General features: G+C 44.6%; 1 protein-coding gene across 2 annotated transcripts in view; it reads right to left on the reverse strand.

Annotated features, from left to right (window-relative positions):
- LOC147417510 (TATA-binding related factor (TRF) of subunit 20 of Mediator complex) overlaps positions 1-7039 on the reverse strand; it is a 47556-nt gene extending 40517 nt beyond the window's left edge. For both annotated transcript variants that reach the window (XM_086506863.1, XM_086506862.1), the window contains exons 1-2: positions 6894-7039; positions 6654-6796 (exon numbers count right to left, since the gene is read on the reverse strand). In XM_086506863.1, coding sequence (XP_086362989.1) covers positions 6654-6796; positions 6894-6907 — 157 coding nt within the window. In that variant the 5' untranslated portion in view covers positions 6908-7039. The remainder of the gene's footprint in view (positions 1-6653; positions 6797-6893) is intronic.
- Between the last annotated feature and the right edge of the window lie 10974 nt (positions 7040-18013).

Raw genomic sequence — 18013 nt, forward strand, 5'->3', positions numbered from 1 at the left:
AGCCTATTGGGCAGGACACTTACAGGTCTATTGGCACTTCTTTCACGACAAAGGAGTTGTTATCACATTCAGTTCGGGACCTTCACGTAGTATCTTCACCCTGTATTGGCGAAGTACAGCAGTGTAATGACGGCATCTTTCCATGGAGATTTCTCGACGGTCCGGACACCCCAGACTGCTGCTACACTCACGGAGTTCGCTAGAGTATTGTCCTTCAGTGGACATCACAGTAGACATCTTCATCATTTGCCTCACATCTTCGGCTTCACGCGGTTTATTCAGCATCAGATGCTGAGAGGGGGTGTTAGATTTACACCACCCTGCTGCTTCACAAGTCTAGGGCATGCATGTACAGATAGTGTGCCTCCAGGCTGGCAAACCTTTGAATAAGCATACAGACTACACTGGGCTGGCCGCCCACCTTGTCCGGGCGCCCTCATATTTCATTTATTTCTTGTTGGGTTGTGGGGGATTTTTCCAGGCATTGCCCTACCTCCCCTTGGGCACCTATTTATGGGGCCAGGGGAGTACCCACTTCCATATCGTTGTACTGAGGTTCTCTTGCTCTGGTAGTCAATGGGGGGACTGATCACCCCCTTTCCTACACATAGCGTTTGTGGTCTTCTGTCACGCTTCCGTACATGTGCACTCTCGCACACTCAAGGAAAGAACCTAAAGAGCCTCTCTCAGATTTATTTTCGTGTCTCTGTCCCAGAGTACCAGCCACTCCCACCCGTAGTCCATCGCGCATCGAGCTCGTCCCGTCTGCATCGCTTTGTTAAGCCATAAAAGAACCATAGAAAATTTGTCTGCTTGTTTGAGATTGCATATAACCTAAGACCACTTCGGCGTGTCGATCTCTCTAATCTGTGTTTTTGAAGAGTGACAGGTAACCCAAAAAAGAAGGGCTTGTCCAGCCTCCCTGCCTTCCTCTTTCCACTCATTGATAGTGGACCTTGCACATTGCGGCAGACCAATCGATGTGAGGTGGGAAAAAGCAACCTTGGTATTATCGCAAGGCCACCAAGGGATGTGTAACAAGAGGGCACCACGTGCCAATGGAAAAGAGCAGACTAAACAACTTTTAGCACTTCAAATAGCACTGAACTAAAAGAGATGCATGACACGCAAGACGGAGAGTGACCGAATTCCACCCCAAGAGAGCATTAGCCCCAAGCCCTGGCGCCCCTTTCCGTATTTCTTTATATTGCTGCAACACAAATAAAGCCAATACTCTTTCCTCTGCACTCCCACGCGGACCCATGCCAGAGACTAAGCCCATTGCACATATTTAAAGGCCTTGGGCTTATCCAAAAGCAATACTTGAAAAGCATCCAATTCTAAAAGCATGTGGCCTCCCAAAAGCAGCCAATACAATTTCACGGAATTCCGTACAACCTGCCACATGGCTCTATCATCGCAAATTGCGTGCGTTCGTACACTTTCCAAGTCAGCACTTTTTATGCAACAGATTGTGTGTGTGTGTGGGTCGTGCTTGATTATTTTAATGCCTTCGGCCCTTCGGTCCCCACAGGACAGGGTCCCAATGCCCATCAGTTGGTGGAAACTTTCTTTAAAAATTGGGCTACACAACAAGACTTTGTAAGTTGGTAAAACTTCTTCTATTGCTTCTGCTTCTTATGTTGCTTCTTTTCTTAGGGTTTACGCCCCTCGGCCAAGATCTACAAGTCGGCTCAAATCTTTGGTGGCTTGACACGTCAACAATTTGTGACATCCCCCTTCTTGAAAAAAGAGTAATCACCGTAAATTCGCAAAACAACTCAAGTTAGCTCAAAAGTTTTCGAGGGACATCCTGAGGGACAATCAGTTTTCTCCTTCCAAATCGGAGCTCTTGATATTCTGGCGTAGCAAAATTAGCCATCACGCCATGATCTGTAACAGGTGTCTTGATGCTAGTGGTTGGCACATCACAATGCAACACAAATGCTGACATATGCATGTTACAAGACATAACAAACAATGCTGCTAAGCACTCCCCCGAGACAGACGGTCTACGCCACTCAATGACTACCTCATCACTCCCCCCGCAAATAACCTGAAAAGGTCCGAGCCATGAGCTCAAAGGACTGATACAACCAAGCGCTCCCCAGAACGCAACCTGGCTTGCTTGGAGGACTGACACAAGCAAACGCTCCCCACACATCCCGTCTATGTCGTTCGGAGCTTTTCCAACGTACAATGAAACGCTCCCAAGGCAATTCAAAACTAGAGTCAAACAACTCAAATCGGCACCAGAACAAGTTTAAAACAGATACCATCCATTTCAAACAAATTCTAAACAAGATCACCAAACAAATTCTCAAACAAAATTCAGAAGACTGCTAAAGCAAATTAAAAAAATCATTCTCAACGTCACTCAAGCTCGAAAAGAAGACTGGCTTTCCATTTTGAGTCTTGCTTAAAAAATTAGGGTTAGGACTCAAGGAGCGATGAAGACGGAAATGCGCCCGATGCGCGATGGACTAAGAGTGGGACTAAGAGTGGGAGTGGCTAGTAAGTCCAAGGCAGAGACACGAAGACTCTTCAATAAAAATTTCTGAAATTTTTGGAAGCACCATCTTGCTCTGTCTGCTCTTTGATAGGACCAGTACGCTTTCAAAAAAGCACACGACTAGAGCTCTGATACCACAAAACCGGGAGGGCAGCACGTGCCAACAGAAAAGAGCAGACAAAAACTTTTAGCACTTCAAATAACATTGAACTGAAAGAGATGCACGACACACAAGACGAGGAGAGGCAGAATTCCATCTCAAGAGAGCAATGGCCCCAAAGCTGCATCGTGAATGCATAATGACTTGGTCACCTTTTAATACCGTAGAGTCCGAAGAGCCTGCTCCAAATGTGACTTGGCGGGTATCCGCATGAAGAATTGAGAAGTCCCACCGGGAAACTAACATCAAACCGGGTGTTGAGAACCCAAAAAAGAGAACCGACCAGTTTCCGATACATTGTAGCATCTGCAACATCTAAGGGGCCATACTGTGACAACTTCTGATTGGGATCCATAAGAGCTAAGACCAAATGCTTCCAACAACTCTTGGATATAGCGCTCTTGAGAAAGAAAGATGCTTTGTCAGTCAATCTCCAATCCAAGAAAGTAGTGAAGCAAGCAAAGATATGTCCTCTCAAACTCCTTAGCCAAGGTCTCCTTCAGATGTGCTCAACATGGCTATTTGTAATCACAAGATCGTCCACATAGAGGATAACAAGAGTCATCAATCCTCCCTCACTGTAAATATATAAATTTGGATCTGCAGAAGAACGATGAAAGGAGTGTTGTAGGAAGAAAGAGTCTATTTTTTGGTACCACACTCAAGGGGCTGCTTCAAGCCATAGAGAGCCTTTAGCAATCTACAAACCATGTCTCTGAAATTTGGATCCTCGAACCCTAGAGGTTGCTCCACATACACCTCCTTTTGAGTCGCCGTTGAGAAAAGTCGAACTTACACCCATCGGAAAAACCGACTACTCAAAAAAGACAACTAGGGCAAAAACTATTCGAATGGTCGCCATTCTCGTAGTCCATGCAAAGGTCTCGTCATAGTCCACACCCCGTCTCTGAGAGAAGCCCTTAGCAACACGTCGCAAAACCAACTTTCAAGTGTTGTTCTTCTTTATGGAATCAAGTTCTTTCTATCTTTTGTGGTGCGTATGCCCTATCAACGACCTCATTTTTGTGCTAATTTTTTCGATTTAATGCTTCTTTTAGTGCTAGGCTTCATTATGGCTGAGTCTGCCCTTGATCTCCGGAGTCATGACAGAAACTCGGTACGCTGAACTTTGTGTTGATGTATGCTCGTGAGTGTGTGTGTGTGTGTGTGTGTGTGTGTGTGTGTGTGTGTGTGTGTGTGTGTGTGTGTGTGTGTGTGTGTGTTGTGTTTGGGAGCATATGTTAGTACCTAGTTCTACACCCACTATTGGGCACTGATGACTTTAGTGGGGATGTCGTGGTATTTAGTCAATACTATGCATGATGGAGCTGATAGTTATATTGTCTTGTGGGTGACTACGATGGGTCTATACCTTGCACTTTCCTTGAAGGGTGAATCTAGGCTTATCTTGGATTCATCTAGGGGTATATATATATTCTTTCCACATGGCCAACTTCCACTTCGGTTGTGAAAGCACCTTCTCAATGTCAGTGGATCTCTCTCCTTGATCACTATCGACATCAAAGCATGATTCACCTGTAATAAAGTCCATCTACCCTCAGTAAATAGAAGTCACTAAGATCGTGTGTGGTACCGGCATCACGCCAATCTAGTGAAAAATCTAAAGTCGTTGCATCTCGCAAGGTCTCTGGAGTCTGACAGCCACTTTGGTCACTTGTCTGACTTGCTCCTTGGGGGAGGAGCAACTGGTATATCCGGCTTTATCTCTGCACTATGGTGAGAAGGATTGTCATGTGCATCATCTGCAACGGGTGCATCCTCCTCTCTACCCTGAGGGACAAGAGATGGAGAAGAGAGTTCATCAAAGAGGCAAATCATAATCTGCCCCCTCCAAAGGAAGAAACTCGTCGAAGACAACATCACGGTTGAGTAAAACAATCCTCCTTGTCAAAACATTCTCCTAGACTTGGTGTCAAACTTCCCCCTTTGCTCGTCTGAAAATGAGAAACATCGAGCTTTCTACCACCCTATTTTTCCCTCTGTCTCTCCTATTTATTCTTCCACCTATCCCCTATTTTCTATGGTCGTGGGACCGGAGGAGTGGGTCGGGCAGGCTGAGGTCAGCAGCCCTATATAGGCAGCCAAGGGAGGATCACTTCCTGACAGTGTGCACTTCCCTGGGGGCAGGAGGGCGCCCCTAGAGGGCAGCCCTATCAAGGGTGATGGGCAGGAGGGGCAAATCTGCCTAGCGTTTTCTGCTTGCAACCCTGGCGTTTCTTCTACAAAGCAACCCAACGTTTTGCTGCAAATTAGCCAGTGTCTTTGGCTTGGATCAGCTCGGCACTTTCCCACACATCAGTTCAGTCCCAGCGTTTTCCTTGGGCAGCGCATCATGGACAACAGGCATTACTTCCTAGTGTTTTCTCCTCAGGGCATCCCTATGGTGGAGGATCTCATACAGAGGCACTGCATCTCTGATGCTAGCCTAGAAAAGCAGAGGATTCCTTCTCCCTTTAGAGGGCAGCCATACGACAACAGCCTTAAACTTGTTTCCTCTCTCTCCAGATCCATCCTATTGCCGGGAGGAGATGCAGCTCGGTGCAATCCATGCAGCGTAACCGTGAAACATTTCAAACCCGAAAAATTTCACCCCGAAACGTGGTGTTTCACCCCGAAACGTTTCACTCTAGGCTGAGGCCTCACTGAAACGTTTGACCGAAACGCCAATTTTGTGTATATATAGAGGTTATGTATCGACAAATTAGGTGTTCATAGTGCAGTGAGTAGAAACACATACTATATTAACCTTGAAATAGCGTATACATAATAAATAAATAACTATTTAATGGCCAAATTCTCTAAAGGAAATTTTTTATTTCAGGTGTTTCACCTTGCAGGTGAAACGTTTCAGCCGTTTCACCCGTTTCGCGTTTCAGGCCTGCTGAAACGGGTTTCGCGGTTACGCTGAGTCCATGTGGAGACCGTGATAGTGGTCTCGTGTGCAGGAGCAGTTGGCAGTGTTAGTAGCAGTCGTAGTTGTGTGTGTCCTTGGTCTATCCATTCGCATGTCAATTCTATGCCGGACCACCCTTGGTCAGTTGTATGAGCAGATTGTTATCAGCATGGAGAGCCTTTCCCAGATCTCTCTCTCTCTCTCTCTCTCTCTCTCTCTCTCTCTCTCTCTCTCTCTCTCTCTCAAATGTCCTGTCTCAAATGTTCATGTGTTTGGCATTGCAGGTGTTCTAGATCGGAGTTGAGGTACCCACCGGATCACGAGCTAGGTCTTGTCCTTATTGCATCTTCCACTACCACCTTTGACACAAGTATCGTGGCACCCACGCAGGTAGGTCAAGCCAAGCCTTTACCCAATAACCTCCCACTTAAAGGTCAATGTGTCTTTAAGCAAGCTTTACACATATATACAAGGTGTGTAGAGTTTGGATATTACTCGGTGCCCCAAAACACTTTATAATGTGCAAACAGTTGGGAGGATAGACCATTGGTTATTAAATAAGTAGGGTTGCATGTATCAATGTGCTTATCCTCAAGCTCCTTGCGAATGAAGTTATATTCTGCTTCATCTTCGCTGACAACATTGGATTTCATGCTAGTTGGATAACACTCTTTCCTATAATGAGGTAAAACTAGAACTTCTACATCGATGTCCAAATCTCGTACTAGATGAGGAAGCCATATGGCTTCATTATCAACATTTGATGCAGCAAAATACTCAAAGCTTCTGTAATAACATGAAATCTTGACGATGCACATATTGCTATGCCACCCCCTACACATGGAACATATATCCCAAGCTTGACAACAACGAGGGTAAAATGATAGTAAAGTGTCAATAATATGGGACATGCAGTCTTTAAACACTGAGAGCTTCAAAAAGGAGCTATTGAAGTTCAGTGGGGCCTTCCCCAACAAGGTTTTTAACATACTCTCTCTCTCTCTCTCTCTCTCTCTCTCTCTCTCTCTCTCTCTCCACACCCGTGTAAGAGAATAAAAGAAAGAGACCTCGTAGTATGGGGCGATATTGAGCAGCCTTAGCTTCCCAGCGTGAACCCCTGGTGGCATTTAGAGACTCGATACTCTTCATCACCTCCTGAAGAATGTTGCCCGGCACTTGACTCGCTGACCCTGGTTGCCAATACAACAACCTGCCACACAGATTGCAGAAGCTCGCTCTCTCTCTCCCCCCCCTCTCTCTCTCTCTCTCTCTCTCTCTCTCTCTCTCTCTCTCCTGCTTCAGCTTACCACTTAACGGTCATTGTTTGGAGCGAAGTCGAAGACAAGTGAGTCACAGCGAGGTGGGAAGCAAGAATTCAATGTATCACAGAAAGCCACTAGTAAAGTTGATGTTCGCTCAATATCACTAATACCTTTACTCTCTAGAGTAAGGCTCCGCCAACCATCTCTATCTTTTGCGGTAGTTATATAACTGGCTATTCGCTCCACTTTTATTTTATTCATTACTTCCTATTATGCTCTGTGAGATTCCGTCTTTCTCCTCTCAAGCGAATGCGCCACTACCCTTACAAAAAGGTTACTCGGATTCGAACCCCCCACCAGCCCAGCCAACACTCTACCACTGCTCTCATAACCACTTCAGCGGCTGCCTGACGTTGCTCCAGGAGGCCCGACATATAATTAAAAAAAAGCAAAATCTGCATGTCGGCTCCCCTTCTCTCTCCTTTGAGTGTTACCATACGCGCCCGTTCTCTCTCCTCTGCCATACGCCCAGCTTATCTAGCGACGCGAATTCAGATTCTGACGTTCATCTGGCGACGGCAAAGGTGCATGAGAATCGCCATTGATTCTCCTCTTACTTTCCTTTAAATGAATTGAATCACCTACTGGCTACTAATAAAAACAAGTGATAAAATCACAAGGCCTGCCAATAGATGAAACAAATTAAGAACATGGAAGGGAAACACAAATGCGCAAGGACGGAAGTCGCATTGATTGAGAAAGTGATTAGCAGATTACATACAGAATGTCGGTCTCAATGAAGGGTTGAAGAGTAGCCAAATTGCGTCTTTTCAGGATAAAGGTAGGCATAGAATATGGAAACATGGTTTGTTTTTGTGGACAGGATGAGGGAAGGGAGAGATGACGGGAAAAAGGGAGGGAGGGATGTATAGGAATCATTTAGGGATGATTAGATGTGTGGATGAATGATCGGACCAGAAGCAAAAGCGTGTGCCTATGATGAACGATGCAAGAGGATTTTTAATCCAAACATGATTGAGCTTTGAGTTGTACACAGTGGTCACATCATGAATTTGTTGTGTGTAGCCATGTGCTTGGAGCTTCTCCTCCAAGTAACGATATTGATTGTTTGTGGGCTCATTGTCTACATTAAAGTTTCCCATGATGACACTCATCTGTGTAGAATGGGATTGTTGCAGCAAGGTATAGAGTTGTGTGACCAATGCGGTTGAAGATGTGTTTGGTGATTTATAGACGCATATGATTTCCCAATCAAGGTGTTCATGAATGGCTAATATAACTTGAATGATTTCTATTCCTGGAGCTAGAAATGTTTTTGCAGAGTGGAGCTTGATACTAGGCTTGTAGTAGATTGAAACACCTATTTTGTTGTGGTGATGGACCTGATGAAACTTTGCTGCAAAATCATTGGAAGGATTTTTTTGCTTTGTTTCTTGGAGGCATAGAATGTCAGAACTTGTAAAATTCAAATCGTCTTTGATATGTTTGAGATATTTGTGACTAGAAACGATGTTCAATGATTGAATGATATGATGTGTGTCTTTGTATGCGAATGGAAATTTTGTCAAATACTCCCATTTGGCATCATTGTTGAGGCGGTCAAGCTCATCAAGCACAATTTTGTCGACTTTGATTTGAGTTGGATGAATCGAATTGAGAATGTGGAGGTTTGATGGATCTTTGATGCGGGAAAGAGCTGTGTAAACTAATCCATGTGAGTTTATTGATGTTGGATCAAAGGCTACTATGCTCATTGTCAAGCCTTGTGACCTATGGATAGTGCGTGCATTCGCTGCTTTTATTGGAAACTGAGTTCGAGAGACAGTGTTCAATCCATTTTTACCAACTTGAAATTCTTTTGTTGTTTGAAAAATTGGTGTCCCCTGAGGGCCAATGGGAATCGTATTAAGGTGTTGGTTCACATGTCGTTGTTTGCGAGTTAGGTCTTCGAGCGAGCTCAACGGAGCGAGCTTTTTTTTTTTTTTTTGGAGTGCCGCCCTCTCTACCTCCCCTTCCTCCTCTTGCCGCCCATGTGCTTCCTCCTCCTCCACAGCCTCCTCCTCCAAAATCTTTCCTCTCCTCCACCTCCTCTCTTCATCTACTCCTCTAACCACCTTCCCTTCCTCCAGCTCCTCCTCTAGAAACCACCATCCCTTCCCTAAAGTCCTCCTATCTCCTACTCCCTTCTTCCTCTCTCTTTTCTTAGTCACTCTATAACCCCTCTCCTTATCCCTCTCCCTCTCTCTCTCTCTCTCTCTCTCTCTCTCTCTCTCTCTCTCTCTCTCTCTCTCTCTCTCTCTCCACCCCTCTCTCGTGCTGTCTTCCCTCTGTGCGTGTGTCTCTCTCTCACCCGCCACCCCTCTCTCTCGTTGTCTCCCCCTCCCACCCCCGCTCCCCCCCCCCCCCTCTCTCTCTCTCTCTCTCTCTCTCTCTCTCTCTCTCTCTCTCTCTCTCTCTCTCTCTCTCTCTCTCTGACACACACACATACAGACATACTAGGACGAGAGGGAAGGGTGGCAAGGGTAGAGAGAGAGAGAGAGGGTGCAAAGAGCTATTTAAAAAAAACAAAGCACTAGCAGTATCTCTAGTGCCTCCGTTTTTTTGTGAAAGAGGGAGAGAGGGGGAGAGAAAGAGAGAGTGATAGCGGGAGGGGAAGAGAGAGGGGGGGCATTGGGAGGGAGAGAGAGATCAAGAGAAGAGGGGTGGCAGGTGGAGAGAGAGTAGGAGACTGGGAGGGAGAAAGAAAGCAAGCGCGGGGGGGGGGGGAGGGGTTGTACAAGGTGAGCCCGTCTTTCTTTTTAAAAAAAAAACACTTCACCTCTCTCCCTCAGACTTTTGTCGCCCCCTTCTCTCTCTCTCTCTCTCTCTCTCTCTCTCTCTCTCTCTCTCTCTCTCTCTCTCTCTCTCCCTCTCTCTCCTTATCGATCGATCTCTCTCCCACTGCATCTTCCTTTTTTCTTTCTCTGCCTCCTATCACATTGTCGCTTTTTGAGTCCCTCCAATCCTAATGACAAATGAAATGAAATGCTATGTTAACTGTCATCAAAAGGCCAAAATGACCCATGCGACCAAAATGATACATTCTTGGTGGATCTAATACAATGTATGGGTACAAAATATAATGAGAAAGAAGGGGAGAAGAGAGAGAGAGAGAGAGAGAGAGAGAGAGAGAGAGAGAGAGAGAGAGAGAGAAATGAAATGTTATATTAACGTCTTCAAAAGGCCAGAATGACCTATGAGACCGAACTATTACAAAAGTGGTGAATCTGTTACAATGTCTGGGTACCTTAGTACCAAAGTACTAAGTGTCAAAAGTGTGAAAGTGTGAAAATAAATGTGAAAAAGGAAATACAAAGTATTAAATAAACTTCTTAGGAGCATTCTGGGTGTCTGGCTAGAATGCTTCTAATCCTTTGTTGTAGTCTCCTCCGGTGAAGTGTGCTTCTGCATCTCGGTCGTGGTCGTCTCGATTTCCTAAGCTCAATCGCCCTATCAATGAGGGTGTCTTTGGTATGAATGTGGGTACTCCTTTGTGCTGGCTACTGGCCTCTTGCTTCTCCTTCCACTCCTGCTTCTTTCGATTCGAAGAAATATGTGATCTGCCTCTGAGGCTATAGTGCTCTTTGTCTTCTCATTAGATTATCCCTGTGCCGATGTAGTTCTAGTAGGTACAAGCCTAAGCATCTTTGATCTTGGTATTGCATGACTCTATCTAGAGGTCCAAAGCCTTCTTTAAATAGACAATGGAAACGCCCACGTATCGCATAGTATACGGTGCAATGGCATATGTAGTGTAATTCTGTCTCCGGCTCCATTCCGCATAACTTGCAAATTCTGCTCTCAGGTGGGATTCCCCTAAATCTGCCAAATTCAATTTCCAGTTGGTGTGAGGATGTACGAATCTGACCAATAGCACATCTCAAACCATGAGTTAGGTGGATATCCATGTAGCTCGCGCGAACCACAAATCCATCTTCAGATAGCTATAGGAAGTTTTCTTTGTAGTCGGCCATCTTCGTGCCCAATTCTTGTGTAGGGTCTACCCATGTCCTCTTAGTATCCAGCTGTATAAGATCCTGACGGATGATTTTATTAATCTCCGTCGTGTAATTGCCAGTGATGGAGCCGCAAGAGAGTATTGGAAGAGAGAGAGAGAGAGAGAGAGAGAGAGAGAGAGAGAGAGAGAGAGAGAGAGAGAGAGAGAGAGAGAGAGAGAAGGGGGGAGAGGGGTCCGCAAGGGAAGGGAAGGTTTGGGCACACGGGGGGGGGGGGGGGGGATTGTGAGAGGGGAGAGTGGAGTGTAGGTTTTTTTTTTTTTTTAAGGGAAAGAAAGGGAGAGAGAGGAGTGCTTAGGTCGCTATTGCTGGCAATAGCGACCTAAGCACTCCTCTCTCTCCCTTTCTTTCCCTTTTTAAAAAAAAAAAAACCTACACTCCACTCTCCCCTCTCACAATCCCCCCCCCCCCCCCCGTGTGCCCAAACCTTCCCTTCCCTTGCGGACCCCTCTCCCCCCTTCTCTCTCTCTCTCTCTCTCTCTCTCTCTCTCTCTCTCTCTCTCTCTCTCTCTCTCTCTCTCTCTCTCTCTCTCTCTCTCCAATACTCTCTTGTGGCTCCATCACTGGCAATTACACGAACGGAGATTAATAAAATCATCCGTTAGGATCTTATACAGCTGGATACTAAGCGGGCATGGGTAGACCCTACACAAGAATTGGGCACGAAGATGGCCGACTACAAAGAAAACTTCCTACAGCTATCTGAAGATGGATTTGTGATTCGTCCGAGCTACATGGATACCCACCTGCCTCATGGTTTGAGATGTGCTATTGGTCAGATTCGTACATCCTCACACCAACTGGAAATCGAATTTGGCAGATTTAGGGGAATCCCACCTGAGAGCAGAATTTGCAAGTTATGCGGAATGGAGTCGGAGATAGAATCCCAGCCATAGTGTGGGCTCTCCATTGCGACTCTCATCACCACAATTTTGGACCATCAAGAATCACTCATCATTGACACAAATACTACATCACATGTAACTTTGGTCCCATATGTCATATCCCATATGTCCCATGTAACTTTGGTCCCATATGTCATAGATAAACAAATCTATCTGTCTACCTCTCCCTCCGCCACTGGCCCCTCCCTTCCCCCCCTCTCTCTCTCTCTCTCTCTCTCTCTCTCTCTCTCTCTCTATGTGTGTGTGTCACTCTCATTTTCCTTTGTACCCATGCATTGTATTATATCCACCAAGACTGTATCAGTTTGGTCTCATATGTCATTTTTACCTTATGAAAATCCTTAATACAGCATTTCATTCCATTTCGTTTCATTTCTCTCCAAGGTTGGAGGGACTCAAGGGGGGGGGGGGTGTGGTGGGAGTAAAGAGAGAGAAAAGGAATAGGGGGTGGGGAGAGAGGTGGCAAGTGGAGGGGGGCAGAGAGAGAGAGGGATAGGGAGAGCAAGATAGGAGGACATATATATATATATATATATAAAGAGAGAGAGAGAGAGAGAGAGAGAGAGAGAGAGAAGGGGGGGGAGGATCGGAGCTAGGGAAGAGGGCGGACGTAGAGCAAGAGGTAGGGGCCAGAGAGAGGAAAGAGGTGGGTTGGAGAGAGAGAGAGAGAGAGGAATGGGTTGGAGGGATCATGAGAAGGCGAGAAGGGGAGCGGTGAGAGGGTCTGATTTAAAAAAAAAAAAAACCAAAGGCACTAGCAAAATCGCTAATGTTTTAGGTTTTTTTAGAGAGACAGAGAGAAAGAGGAGAATTTTAACGTTATAGAAAAGTACATATATATATATATATATATATATATATATATATATATAGAGAGAGAGAGAGAGAGAGAGAGAGAGAGAGAGAGAGAGAGAGAGAGGGGTGGAGCTCACTCCACGAAGGGAGGAAAGGCAAGGGGGAGAGAGGGAGAGAGGGGAAGAGGGGGGGGGGGGGGGGGAGAGAGAGAGAGAGAGAGAGAGAGAGAGAGAGAGAGAGAGAAGGGGGGGGTAGGGGGTGGGAGGGGGAGACAACAAGAGAGAGGGGTGGCGGGCAAGAGAGAGACACATGCACAGAGGGAAGGCAGCAGGAGAGAGAGAGAGAGAGAGAGAGAGAGAGAGGAGGTCCTTGGCTACTCCACTGGAGAGAGGGGCGGCAATTGGCGGTGGTGGTAGGAGTAGGGGCGGCACATGGTGGTAGTAAGTTAGCACCACTAACCACCAGCGGTGGGCTAGGGTGGTGGGTGGTGATGGTTGCTAAGAGGCGGCAATGGGAGGTAGTGGTGGTGGGATGAAAAAAAAAAAAAAAAAAAAAGCTCGCTCCAAAGCTCGCTTCACTGAGCTCGCTCCTTAACCGTCCCCGTTGTTTGCAGCCTGTTGAGGAATCAAAAAACTCTATCCATGCAATAGGGCAGTTAGCTCTACTGTCCACAAGCTTTAGAATTCCATCTACGCCATTCACAAGACCGTCGGAAATATCAATATTGCCACCACAAAGTTCGACAATCATTCCTGCTTTGAGCTCCAAGGTTGAGGACAAGCCTGCTGTGTTTTGTGGGTTGTTTGGAACAACTAGGTTTTTTGAGCAAGTTTTATCGTGGTTGTCTCTCGCATGGATTATGTATGCGATGAGTAGGCAATTCCTCAAAAACAAGTCGATTATGTGAGTCTTTCAAGTTGTTGGTGAAGTATAAATGGGGTGTTGTCAATTTGTTAAAGACCTTGTTGGTATGGTTGGTATTCAAGAGCAACAAATCCTCGGTTGTGTGTTTTGCTTTGCGTATTCTATTGAGAATGGCAATGAAGTCATTATTTGATTGACGCATTGTTTTTGTGAGCTCGTGGCATTTTATATGGGTGAGCCAAAATGAAGGCGAGAGCAGTTGCAGAGAATCCTGTGGCTCGCTAAATATCCAACGATCTCGAACCGGGCTTGCTTGACACAGGTCACCGCAGAAGATGACATCTAGACCACCGAATGGCTCTATGTGATTGTGCTTAATTGATCGCAGCCTTGTGTCTATGATATGCAAGAGTCTATTCCCAATCAAAGATGCCTCATCAAACACAACAAGCTTGAGATTTTTTTATACAGTTGTGAGAGCTCGGCAAGGCTCTCAGAAGAAAGAGAAACATTTGGTTGGAAGACAAGGGGCAAACGCAATGCTAAGTGAATCATTATCCCTCCAAGGTTGAAAGCTGCTTTTCCTGTATATGCCATTAGCAATGTTGAGGGAAGATGTACATCTAATTCAAGGGAGGCATTGTAGTGACGAATCAAGCCTTGCACGATTGTTTGCAAAGTGAAAGTTTTTCCCGTTCCTGCACCACCTGTTAAGAAGAGACGGATTGGTTGAGTTGGTTGCAAGCGCTTTCTAATCATAATGTCGTCAAAAAGGGAACGTTGCTCGATGTTCAACTTGGACACAAGTGAGTGATACTCCTCGTTGCACAATGCCAATTTTCGAAATGTTGGTAAGGATCGTGTAGTGGGCTTGCTTGGTTGAATATCAAGTGCCAACTCATATTTGTATGACTCGCCAGGCTTAGATCTTGAGGATGAGGACAATGAAAGTGTGTTTGAGGTTGCTGCACGAAGTTCTAGCCTACAATATTTTTGACGATTGTCATCTATAATTGCATAGTTTGAGGTAAATTTGTCTTTCCAACAATCAACACTTCTCAAAGGTTTTCTCATCGCCGATAAATGGAAGGAACAATAAGCAAAGCTCATGAAAATGCCTCTCTGCATCCTTCTCTAGAATGAAGTTAGCATACCGTATGACTCGAGGGTTCCTAGACTTGCGGGTAGAGCCACGCACGCATCGGTAGTTGATTGCATAATCAACCAACCATATGTGTGCAAGGTTGTCTGGACGATGGGTGTACTTGGTGACAATATCGTCAAAGAAAATGTTAGAATCGTCAGGATTCAAAGTATTCAATGCGGCTCTTCTTTTCAACAACAATGTGCGTTGGCTTTCGAAATCTGCATTGACGAACACAAATTGTCTACTCGCACTATGTAAAGGCAATGAAAGAGAAATGTATGTGGCTTGCTGTGATGTCATCTCTTGTGTATTGATCAAAGCACCGCCAATTTTTTTCAACCGATCCAATGTTGACATACTTGTCTTCTTGCAATCTTGCAATATGTGCTTGATTGTTTTGCTTGTGGTCGAATCGTTTTTAATCATGTATGATGTGCAATATGCAGCAGCGCCATGGCCATTGAATATAAATTGAATGTCAATGTTTGCATCCCATAGACTACACAACTCTTTGTTGAAATTGTTTGTGTAAATGTCTTTTGGATGTCTTTTCAAGAGTAGTGTTGGCTCTGTGATGTTCACTGAAAGGGACACAATATACACTTCTTCAGTCATTCCCAAAGAGGTCAACCATTCATCATATGACAATTTTGAATCATGTCCAAGAGCAAGCAATTGTTCGTCAATGCACTTTTTGCAGGCTAACAATGCGTTTTTCTCCGTTTGTGCCACTGCGATTGGATTTAGAATCATAGTTTCTCTCGAGGGTGGACGCGGGAAACCAAACCGGCAAAAGCTTTTACGTTTTTTGCATGTTTTGCGATGGTGGTGGCATTGCACGGTTTGAAGAGACTCTTCTAACAAATTCTTGTCGGTAGCAATATATGTGTCGATAAAGTGTATTGTTTCATTATCCGGCGCTACACCAAAGAGAGGTGCATGTTTCACCCAAAGTAATCCATGATCATGCTGACTTCCTCTATTTTGAAACTCGGTCACAAAAAAGTAATCCGTCAACTCACCAAGGATGGCATTGTTGCGTTTCAATTCCGTTTTCATTGCTTGAAATCTATGGACATAGTATCGTGCTGTTGTTACAGGATCAGAACGTACAAGTGCACGAATAAATGAGGCTTTGGTTGGGTAATCTGTTTCTTTAATTTGAGGATTCAGTGCACAAACATTTTTTCAAAGGGTCCCATCTTTGCTCAGCACATGAAAATGTTACAAAGAAAGTCGGCTGGCCCAATTGACGAATCATTGCAAACATGTTTCGCTTAAGCTTCACCTTGTAATTGATTGAAGTACGTAGTGATTGGAAGTCGTGGTACCCTAGCTCGGATGAAAGTAGCTGCTCTATGTTAATGCTAGCTTGAACATCTTTTGCTTGTAATTGTTTGCCACAGAGTTTTCCCTTGCGTAAGCGCACCCATATAGATCCAAGCACTTTCGCAATAATAATTTTCATTGTTTTGAAGAACAAATTTTCAATGCTGCTTGCAAATCGTCTATCCACATTTTTAAGCTCCCATTGTGCTACTTTTTGGTATTTTTTCTTCGCCAGCACATGATACTTTCTTCTTTCATCAAAAAACAATGTTGGGAATGACAATTCCTCACAAGATTCATCATCGAAAATGCTCAGAGGGCTGAATCCCTCACAAGGTGCTATACTTGCAACTTGTGAATTATGGTCCACAACTTGTTGAGCGGAGTAGATACCGTGCACCAAAGTGTCTGTAGAATCATTCTCGTCTTCAAGATCTTCTTGATGTGGACTGCAAGACACATTTGCATGGATTGTGAAACTAGATGACCAAGACATATTGATAAAAACACCATGCTCAATGCACAAGGAAGTGCTCAATAGGTCAACCAAAGCTTGAAGTACACAATTTGGCCGCATAATGCCACTCAAGTAGGCATGATCATAATCAAGCTTACGCTTTATCTCAGCTAGAATTGAAGCTTGATCACTAGAGAAGCGTGGTAGCACTCTTTGTACTCGCGACAAATCTGCCATTACATTCACAATGCTTCCGCGTAAACCAAATTGACCTTCGAAGTTGAGTTCTCGAATTTGTGTGAATGGTATGCGCAATGATACAAGACGACTCTCTACTGAATTCAACCTTTCTACACTAGATATTTTGACACTAAAAGTCATCTCTCTTCTCATGCAAAACAGTGGTTCCTCTTGTTTTTTTAATGCGACCTTGCACGGGTGACACACTCGAAGCACCTTATCGTCAACTACCGCAATTGATTTTATTTTTTTTGAGAAGCAATAACTCCACCTTTGACATGCCATGCAAACTTTGACGAAACATAAGTGAACCACATGAAGCACAATCAAAAGAAGGGGTATCCTCGATGATCTTCGCATATTGTGAAGTTCTACTAGATGAAACTGTAGAGATTCTTTAATGTTTTTGAGATGACTTGGACATGTTGTAAATTTTGGTTGTGACTTGCTTAAGCGTAAAGGTGTCGGGATATAGACTCAAGAAAATAGATGCAATTTGCTGAGCAGCAACAGTATGGTTGTCGACAAGTGAAGCTAGAGACAAACTAGCCTCTTTACTCCATACACATCGTTTACGTTCAGGTCGGTCAAAACCAGCAGGAAACCATAAAAAATCACCACGCAAACTCAGCACGACCAAAGATGGCAAAGTGGATGAAGATGGACAGTCATGTGCAGCAAAGGAGCGAACTTCCCGCATAACCTCACCTTGGTAAAAGTAAAGTTTACACCCAGCAAAAAAACATCCTGCACATTACACCAACCAAGTGTACGCTTAACATCATTGAGGATTGGCGACTAGACAAGAGAGAGATTATAAATTCTCTTTGATCAAAAGAGGGCGATTGAAAACTTATGATCCAAGGCTGCACCCAAATTTTCAAAATGTCTTCATTTCTGAATGCTATTTGCTCTACAATAACATCAACTACTTTGGACTCAAGAGATTGCAACGAGAGGCTCAAGTAAAAAACGTTGAAGTAAGCTTAGCAAAACATCTTTGTTGCTCAGAAAGTTACATATAAATATGGGATCAAGGTACAATCTTTTACTTTCTGCCCACAAAATGAGATCACTTGCCATTTTACAAAAAGTATAGCGTAACAAAGAGCAACACAACTAAGCACCTTTGAAAGCAATAACCTGACCCGACTTGTCAATAGTGAACCAACCAGCCTTCTTAAAGTTCAAGAGTGAAGATTTTAAATCTACCAAGATTTGCTCAAAGAGCTGCAGAAATGGACGAGAGAATCCAAATACAGAGTCGACTACAACACCTTATAAAATAACACCAACAGCCTCTCCATCTTGAGGATACAATTTGGCAGGTAACACAGGTTGCTTATTGATTG

Source organism: Adiantum capillus-veneris, chromosome 30, assembly GCF_014529385.1.
Source record: "Adiantum capillus-veneris isolate H3 chromosome 30, ASM1452938v2, whole genome shotgun sequence".
NCBI lineage: Eukaryota > Viridiplantae > Streptophyta > Polypodiopsida > Polypodiales > Pteridaceae > Adiantum > Adiantum capillus-veneris.